This window comes from Scomber japonicus, chromosome 10, assembly GCF_027409825.1.
Source record: "Scomber japonicus isolate fScoJap1 chromosome 10, fScoJap1.pri, whole genome shotgun sequence".
NCBI classification, from domain to species: domain Eukaryota; kingdom Metazoa; phylum Chordata; class Actinopteri; order Scombriformes; family Scombridae; genus Scomber; species Scomber japonicus.
The window spans coordinates 607,928-617,351 of NC_070587.1; the positions used below are offsets into that span (position 1 = coordinate 607,928).

Genomic DNA, 9,424 nt, shown 5'->3' on the forward strand with positions numbered 1-9,424 from the left:
AACTGACTTGAAACCACCGAGATACATTATATTGTAACGCCAGTGGGAGTAGCAGTTAAACCTGGGGAGTGTACCTATGTTCCCCGATCGCGGCTAACTCAGCTGCTAGCTCGGCGGCTAATTCGGTTGCTAGCTCGGCTGCTAACTCGACAGCTAACTCCAAGCATATTATTAATCAAATATCAAAATCCGAATAGCGTCAGAAAGTCAACCCACTCTCCACACAAACACATAAACAAAACACATCTCATATGAAAGCTAAGACCCTGGCGAGTTCAACAGTACCACTATTATTACCCTCCGACACAAACTCAGTGAACCAGCAGCCAAAGAATACACAAGTTAAACAACCACTTATTTACAGACTAACAGATATTCTGTCTTACCTTCGAAGTTTTGTGATGAAAAGTTGTACTTGAGAGCAAAAAACGCTGGTTTTAGTAAGTCCAACACGGCTCTGCTTCTTTACAACTCCATTTCACCCAGTGCCAGCTTACAGTAGCTGCACCGGAACAACAGATAACCATGGCAACCCGCACTTCCGGCCGTTAATTGGCTGGTACAGTGTAAACTGAACGTGTCAGAAAGTCATTGTCAAACCCGTCAAAACATTTTAAAAATATTAATTCAGACTAAATTTTTTTTTATGGAAAAGCAATACTTTCATTCTGTACCCCTCAAAACGCCCCGTGGCTGTATTATTTAAAAAAAATATATAGCTTTTAATAAATATTCTACATATTCAACCTTTAAATTAAATGAGATGATAACTTACTAAATGAAGACCACAAGCTCATTAGGAGACTTTACCGAGGTCATGAGTCAAGTAAGACTTCTTTTTGGAGCCAGTGGAGTCGCCCCTGATTGCCATTAGAGGTGATGCTGGCACTTCTGTACTGAGACCCACAAAACTGTATTTTAACTTATTCTACAAACATCTAAAATATTTCCATTTGAAGACTGGTGCAGCCATAAAATCAGTCAGTCTGTGATCTAAATACAGAGCTTTGGTGGAATAGGGTGACTTTTCCCACTTGAAAGCTGCTTAGGAGGAAAAAAAGATGGATAATATTTATGATAAGGGTTTAAAAAATAAACACACACACAGCAGCAGATCTAGCAAGAGATGGACACACTACCCTTCATGCTGCTGGAGAGAAAAAAACATCCTAAACCCATCCTTGGCCTGATTGTTACATTTCCGACTGTACTTGAAGGCAGCAGTCATGTGTGCACGTCATGAGCACCACGAGCATTATGGGTACAGCATGGGGTGAGTTGCATAAGGTTTCCAAAGGCAGCTGAGGGTATGGAGGCTGTTTCAGCGCCGCTCCTCCGTTTCATGGCCGGTAACGCTGCGTCCTCCCCGGTCTGATGCAGCGGATCACCAGCCTCGCTGCAGGCCTGGAGCTCGGCGGCCTGGCTGCATGCACACCCGGGGTCTGCACCTGGAAGAGAGGCCCGACATGCAGCAGCAGCAACAACAACAACCAGCTGGCCGTGCACCGGCTGAGAGCGGGGGTGTGTGTGCGTCCTGAGCGTCCCTTCAGCGGGGAGTTTGGCGCACAGAGTCGGGGGCTGTGCAGGACGGATCATGTGGTGTTTGCCGGTCAGAAACACAGACTGTTCAGCTCTCAGCCTGGAGCTCAGGGTCCACAGGAGAGCCCCGGTGGTCAGCCTGGAGCTCAGGGCCCACAGGAGAGCCCCGGTGGTCAGCACGGTATCTCTGTGGTCGGCTCCCCGGATCCTATCACATGGATCCGGTGTAAAGTCATCATGTGGGTCATTAGAGTGTACTTTGAGGTAGACATCGTCTCTGCAGAGTTTGACAGAGGAGTGAAGCAGGTAAAAACATCAAGTACTAACAGGTTTACTAACTATTACTGTTACTGCAGGAGAAGTTAGGAACAGTTCCAAAACATCACCTGCTATGTAGTCATGTACATCAAGTATTACCACAGGGGGCTTCTGGGGTCAAATATGAGATGAGGTAGTTGAAAAGCCAGAGGAGGAGGAAGAGGAGGAGGAGGAGGAAGAGGAGGCGTTAGAAGAGTAAACATACTATATGTGAAGGATTTCAAACTTGCAAACATCCTCCAAAGTTTAACCCTTTATTGGGCAAATAATTATATTTGGTAACTTCTGTAAATATCAAAATATCCTTCCTTCCTTCCTTTCCTTCCTCCCTGCCTTCTTTCTTCCCTTCCTCTATTCCTTTCTAACCTCCCTCGTTCCTTATTTCCTCCATCCTTCCTTCCTTTCCTTCCTTCCATCTGTTCTTCCTCCCTCCCTCCTTCTTTTCTTCCTTCCTTCCTTTCCTTACTTCCATCTGTCCTTTCTCCCTCCTTCTCTCCTTCCTTCTTTCCTTCCTCCTCCCTTCCTTTCCTTACTTCCATCTGTTCTTCCTCCCTCCTTCCTTCTCTCCTCCCTTCCTTCTTTCCTTCCTCCATCCCCCTTTCTTCTTCCTTCCTTCTTTCTTCCCTTCCTCCCTCTCTCCTTCTCTCTTTCTTTCCTCTCCCCTACCTTCCTTCCTTCCTTCTTTCCTCCGTCCTTCCTTCCTTCCTCCCTTCCTTTCAATGAGTGTCCTATAAAGGGTTAACATGTTGTGTAAGAGTTTCTCAGCCTGGTTTAAACACAATGACTCAAAGCTCTTACATCTATCTCCTTGTTCCTTCATCCATGGCAGGCTTTTGTCCACGTCTCTAACATGATGTCCAGTGGCAGATACTGGCAGCTGAGGGGGGTAGTGTCCAAGGAGGTAACCGTCACACTGCGCCCACACACACACACACACACACACACACACACACACACACACACACACACACACACACACACACACACACACCACTGACTTTGCTGCTGGCAGATATTTAAATTGAACCTTTAACCCTCGTGTCATCCTCCCTTTCTCTTTTCTCTTTTGACTGTTCCTTCTTCCCTCTTTCTTTAATTTTTCCTTCCTTCTTCCCCTCCTCCCCTCTTTCTTTGCTCCCTCCTCCTTCCTTCCTTTTCGTCCTTACTCCTTTCCTTCCTTCCTTCCTTCCCTCCCTCCTTACTCCTTTCCTTCCTTCCTTCCTCTTTTCTTCCCTCCCTCCTTCCTCCTTTCCTCCCTCCCTCCCTCCTTTCCTCTTTTCCTCCTTACCCTCCTTCCTTCCTCTTTTCCTCCTTACTCTCCTTCCTTCCTCCCTCCTTACTCCTTTCCTTCCTTCCTTCCTCTTTTCCTCCTTACCCTCCTTCCTCCCTTCCTTCCTTCCTCTTTTCCTCCTTACCGTCCTTCCTCTTTTCTTCCCTCCCTCCTTTCCTCCCTCCCTCCCTCCCTCCCTCCCTCCCTTCCTTCTGTCCTTCCTTGACCTGAGGACAACAGGAGGGTTAAATATATGGTGTCAGCTTACACTCAAACAGTCCAAACAGTTTAAGAACTCCTTAGAAAAACTTGACCTTCATCTCGAGGGTCCAACAGTGAATCCAGATGGACCCGTGTTGAAGGTTTAATTATCTCCGTCGTGTCATTTCAGACGGTGAATTATATCGAGAAGAAGTGTCGGCCTTTCACCAAAGATCAGCAGCAGCAGCTGGCAGTCTCGATGGATGATATTATATTTCTGCTGCCGGAAGACGTCTCTGTCGTCTTCGATCAATACGGTGAGGGTTTTTTTTTTTTTTTTTTTGTGGGATTGGTTTTTCATACGCTCCCATGAAAATACTTAAAGTGAGAAAGTAAAAATGGGACACTTGATTTGCAACATTCATCCCCATCTTGGAAGACTTAACTTGATTTAACTGGTTAAACTGCTCCAAAGCCAATTTATTCATATTAATTAAAAGGTCAAGGAGGACAGCGTGAACTCACATCCTCTTGTCTCCGAGCACAGTTTCCCTTTTTTTTCTAACTTCTTTTTGTTAATTATCTTCGTTTTCCGCTAGGCATGGGCTGGTCTGAGATTCTGGCGGTATGATAACTATAAGCAAACATATCACGGTTTCATGGTATGGAGGTATTGTGATTCCAGATCTAAAATGTTCCTAAAAGGAAGAAAAATAAAGACAGACATGTTAATTTAACCTGAATCTGTAATGACAGTGTGAGGGGTCGTGATACTCTACGCTGCAGCTGCTCCACCTGAGGGGTTTCTGACCAGCACTTCCTGTCTTTGACCAGCACTTCCTGTCTTTGACCAGCACTTCCTGTCTTTGACCAGCACTTCCTGTCTTTGACCAGCACTTCCTGTCTTTGACCAGACTAAAAACAGCTCATACCTTAGGAACGGTATGAGGAAGGAAAGGAAGGAGGGAAGGAAAGACAAAAGGAAGGAGGGAAGGAAAGACAAAAGGAAGGAAGGAAGGAAAGACAAAAGGAGGAAAGGAAGGAGGGAAAGAAAGACGGAAGGAAGGAAGGAAGGAGGGAAAAGGGATTAGGAAGCAAGGGAAGGAAAGACAAAAGGAAGGAAGGAAGGAAGGAAGGAAGGACAAAAGGAAGGAAAGGACGGAGGGAAGGAAGGAAAAGAACACAGAAAGGAAAGTGGGCCGGAGTGGACCCTTCGGCGGGCCGGATCTGGCCCACGGGCCGCATGTTTGACACCCCTGCTTTAGATGCTTTTGTTAAAATCACTCAGCTGCCGGATGCTCTCTGGTTTCTCTTTCTACTCGCAGGGAGAAAGTTCTGCTTCATCGTCATGAGGTTTTGGTTCCTGTCGACACACGAAGGCCCCGAAGACCCCGAAGCCACAAAAATCTTCAAAGTGAGCCCCGGTGAAGACGGCAGCCCACAGAAGAAAATAGCCACAGCCGTCTATGAGTAAGCGCTCGGCTCATCACCTGCACACATCACCAATATCCATCCAAACCTTTGGACTAGTATTAACCATTTATAGGACACTCATTGAAAAGAAGGGAGGAAGGAAGGTAGGGGGGAGGGAGGGAGGAAAGAAAGAGAGAAGGAGGGAGTGAGGAAGGGAAGAAAGAAGGAAGGAAGGAAGGAAGAAGAAAGGGGGATGGAGGAAGGAAAGAAGGAAGGGAGGAGAGAAGGAGGGAGGAAGGAAAGAAGGAAGGGGGGAGAGAAGGGGGATGGAGGAAGGAAAGAAGGAAGGGAGGAGAGAAGGGGGATGGAAGGACAGATGGAAGGAAGGAAAGGAAGTAAGGAGGGAGGAAGGAAGGTAGGGGGGAAGAAAGAAAGAGAAGGAGGGAGTGAGGAAGGGAAGAAAGAAGGAAGGAAGGAAGAAGAAAGGGGGATGGAGGAAGGAAAGAAGGAAGGGAGGAGAGAAGGAGGGAGGGAGGAAGGACAGATGGAAGGAAGGAAAGGAAGGAAGGACGGAGGAAATAAGGAACGAGGGAGGGAGAAAGGAAAAGAGGAAGGGAAGAAAGAAGGCAGGGAGGAAGGAAAGGAAGAAGGAAGGAAGGATATTTTGGGATATTTACAGAAGTTACCAAATATAATGATTTGCCCAATAAAGGGTTAAATCTGCCCTCACAGATTCATTCCATGCAGCGTGCTGGATATCTTTTTTTTTTCTTTACTAAAAGCTCATTTTTGATCATTAATTTACTCAGATGCTCTTTGCCAAAATCTGTGTTTGCTTTATTCCGACATATAGACCGCGCTGAATCACAATTAAAAAGGTAGAAATATTTACTTAGAGGCGTAATTATCTGTTGGCAAGAGCTCAAAGTAACTCGCAGGCCTTCCAACATATGGCACGCCTGTCGTTGGGTTTATTTGAGAGCCACAGCGACGCAACTACTGATGCTGGAGAGAGCTTCATGTTTCTCAAAATATATGCAAAATTATTAATGGAAAATGTGTGTGAAGTGTATATGGGGGGGGAGGGGGGGGGGGGGGAGGAAGGAGGGAGGGAGGAAGGAAAAGGAGGAATGAAGGAAGGGAGGAAGGAGCGAGGGTAAGGAGGAAAAGAGGGAGGGAGGAAAGGAGGAGGAAGGAAGGGAGGAAAGGAGGGTAGGGAGGAAAAGAGGAAGAAAGGAGTAAGGAGGGAGGGAAGAAAGGAGTAAGGAGGGAGGGAAGGAGGGATGGAGAGAGGGAGGAAGGAAAGGAGTAAGGAGGGAGGGAGGGGAGTAAGGAGGGAGGGAGGGAAGGAAGGAGGGTAAGGAGGAAAAGAGGAAGAAAGGAGTAAGGAGGGAGGGAAGAAAGGAGTAAGGAGGGAGGGAGGGAAGGAAGGAGGGTAAGGAGGAAAAGAGGAAGAAAGGAGTAAGGAGGGAGGGAAGAAAGGAGTAAGGAGGGAGGGAAGGAAGGAAGGGAGGAAAAGAGGGAGGGAGGAAAGGAGGAGGAAGGAAGGGAGGAAAGGAGGGTAGGGAGGAAAAGAGGAAGAAAGGAGTAAGGAGGGAGGGAAGAAAGGAGTAAGGAGGGAGGGAAGGAAGGAAGGGAGGGATGGAGAGAGGGAGGAAGGAAAGGAGGAGGGAAGGAAGGAGGGTAAGGAGGAAAGGGGAAGAAAGGAGTAAGGAGGGAGGGAAGAAAGGAGTAAGGAGGGAGGGAAGGAAGGAAGGGAGGGATGGAGAGAGGGAGGAAGGAAAGGAGGGAGGGAAGGAAGGAGGGTAAGGAGGAAAAGAGGAAGAAAGGAGTAAGGAGGGAGGGAAGAAAGGAGTAAGGAGGGAGGGAAGGAAGGAAGGGAGGGATGGAGAGAGGGAGGAAGGAAAGGAGTAAGGAGGGAGGGAAGGAAGGAGGGTAAGGAGGAAAAGAGGAAGAAAGGAGTAAGGAGGGAGGGAAGAAAGGAGTAAGGAGGGAGGGAAGGAAGGAAGGGAGGGATGGAGGGAGGGAGGAAGGAAAGGAGTATGGAGGGAGGGAAGGAGGGTAAGGAGGAAAAGAGGAAGAAAGGAGTAAGGAGGGAGGGAAGAAAGGAGTAAGGAGGGAGGGAGGGAGGGAAGGAAGGAAGGGAGGGATGGAGGAAGGAAAGGAGTATGGAGGGAGGGAAGGAAGGAGTAAGGAGGGAGGGAAGGAAGGAAGGGAGGAAGGAAAGGAGTAAGGAGGGAGGGAAGGAAGGAGGGTAAGGAGGAAAAGAGGAAGAAAGGAGTAAGGAGGGAGGGAAGAAAGGAGTAAGGAGGGAGGGAAGGAAGGAAGGGAGGGATGGAGAGAGGGAGGAAGGAAAGGAGTAAGGAGGGAGGGAAGGAGGGTAAGGAGGAAAAGAGGAAGAAAGGAGTAAGGAGGGGAGGGAAGAAAGGAGTAAGGAGGGAGGGAAGGAAGGAAGGGAGGGATGGAGAGAGGGAGGAAGGAAAGGAGGAAGGAGCGAGGGTAAGGAGGAAAAGAGGGAGGGAGGAAAGGAGGAGGAAGGAAGGGAGGAAGGAGGGTAGGGAGGAAAAGAGGAAGAAAGGAGTAAGGAGGGAGGGAAGGAAGGAAAGGAGGGATGGAGAGAGGGAGGAAGGAAAGGAGTAAGGAGGGAGGGTAAGGAGGAAAAGAGGAAGAAAGGAGTAAGGAGGGAGGGAAGAAAGGAGTAAGGAGGGAGGGAAGGAAGGAAGGAAGGGATGGAGGGAGGAGAGTGGAGGGAGGACGGAAAGGACGTACGGAGGGAGGGAAGGCAGGAGGGTACAGGAGGCCAAGAGGCAGACCGGAGTAAGGAGGGCGGGAAGGCAGGACGGGCGGGCGGGCTGGAGGGCGGGCAGCACAGGAGTCTGGAGGGAGACGCAAGGAGACTGGAGGGAGGGCAGAAGCGTATGGAGGGCGAGGGAGGAAGGAAAGGAGTATGAGGGGCGGCCAGGAAAGGCGGGTCAGGAAAAGAGGAAAGAACCGGCGTACCGGACGGGCAGGGAAGGCAGGGCGGGCTGGAGGGCGGGAGGCCGGAAAGGCGTATGGAGGCGGCGGGAAGGCAGCGAGGAACCGAGGAAAAGAGGAAGGGAGGAGAGTTATTTAATTACCCAGGTGTCCAAACCCTTCTGTTACAAGGCTGTATGGATGCAGGTTTTCATTTCAATCAAGCCAGAGCACACCAGGTTTGACTCATTTATAATCAGCTGATCTCAGCCTCCAGACAGCTGATTGATGGTTGAATCATGTGCTCTGGATTGATTGGAACTAAGGCTAGCTTTACACGACAACGATCTCAACACAATCCGCAAAAGTGGCGTTGCGTTCCCACTTTTTATTTTGCGTTTAGACGTAGAGCGTCTTTGGGTGGAAATCTGCACACGGGTGACGCAAAAGTGTGTGAAATTAGATGTAGTATGTGTTTCTCCATGAAGCACAGGCAACACAAGTAGCTTTCTTGACACGGGTTTATTCTTAATCTTCGAATCCACCGTGAAAACTACACGAATAAAGACACAGTTAGCAAAATAAAACATATACAATATGTGCAGAATACTTCTAAAAGTACACAAAATAAACATAAATTACCTCGTTGGCTGCGTGCTGATTCAAGAGAAAATCTTCCAAGTCTTCTTCTTTTAACATTTCTTAAATGTCTTTTACCCTCTTATAGGATATAACTTAATGTGCATGCATCTGCACCGATGCTTTTTTCCTTTTTTCTTTTCTCTCAAGCTAGAACAGCGCCACCAACCTTCCAAAATAAAGGTTGTGATTTCACAATAAAACTATGTTTAAATTAACACAAAAATGAGAAATTGAAATACTGAAATACTTTGTAGAATACAATCATACCGTTATATATTACCAACAACAGTTACAGTATGCATGCCAGGTGGCTAGGTGGTACTGTGAAGACACACTTTTTGCGTTTTCAACCCTTTAGACGGGAAACGCGACGGTGGAGCGTCTTTAAGATTTCCACTCTGGAGGGTGGGTTCATTTTTTTGCGTTTTTAAGCCCCAAAAACGCCGTCGCCGTCTAAACGAAAGACACATCTGATAAAATATTTTGTCGGTTTCACCCGGGAGCGTTGTCGTGTAAAGCCAGCCAAAGACACACGACCCTTTATGGAATAGTTTGGACATGCTTGATCTAATATTTACTGCATCACCTGTGTTAAATGTTGAAATTTAGCTTAAAGTAACCAAAAAACCACCAAGGAAGAGACAATACTGATTGAAAACTGAATATAATAATATGTTCACACAGGTGACGTAATGAAAGAGGCACATCAGTAGAGAAGTTACACAACCTTCTTTTCCTTCATACGTAACTCACCAGTGTTCCCAGCTGTCACTCTTCTCCCTCTGGTTACACCTGGTGCCAGATATCACGCAGGCGTTGTGGCTCTTTACGTAAATGTCCTCGTGTCTGAGTAAAGCTGTGAGGAGCCTTGATGCAAAGGACAGCAGTGCAGCAGAAAGACTCAAAACCAGAGGAGTCAAACTCATCTTCATTCAAGGGAAACACATACAGACCAGTTTGATCTCATGTGGGCCGGATCATTAAAAAGATGGAAGGAAGGAAGAAAGGAAGACAGAAGGAAGGAAGGAAGACAGAAGGAAGGAAGGAATGACAGACAGAAGGAAAGAAGGAAGGAAATAAGAAAGG

The 9,424-nt window shown here is 47.6% G+C and overlaps 1 protein-coding gene across 1 annotated transcript in view; it reads left to right on the forward strand.

Annotated features, from left to right (window-relative positions):
* The first annotated feature begins 1,276 nt into the window (after nucleotides 1-1,276).
* si:dkey-82o10.4 (uncharacterized protein LOC797793 homolog) overlaps nucleotides 1,277-9,424 on the forward strand; it is a 12,300-nt gene continuing 4,152 nt past the window's right edge. Inside the window, exons 1-4 of the mRNA XM_053327427.1 lie at nucleotides 1,277-1,845; nucleotides 2,687-2,758; nucleotides 3,519-3,645; nucleotides 4,654-4,798. Of these exons, the coding sequence (XP_053183402.1) occupies nucleotides 1,375-1,845; nucleotides 2,687-2,758; nucleotides 3,519-3,645; nucleotides 4,654-4,798 (815 nt within the window). The 5' untranslated portion in view covers nucleotides 1,277-1,374. The remainder of the gene's footprint in view (nucleotides 1,846-2,686; nucleotides 2,759-3,518; nucleotides 3,646-4,653; nucleotides 4,799-9,424) is intronic.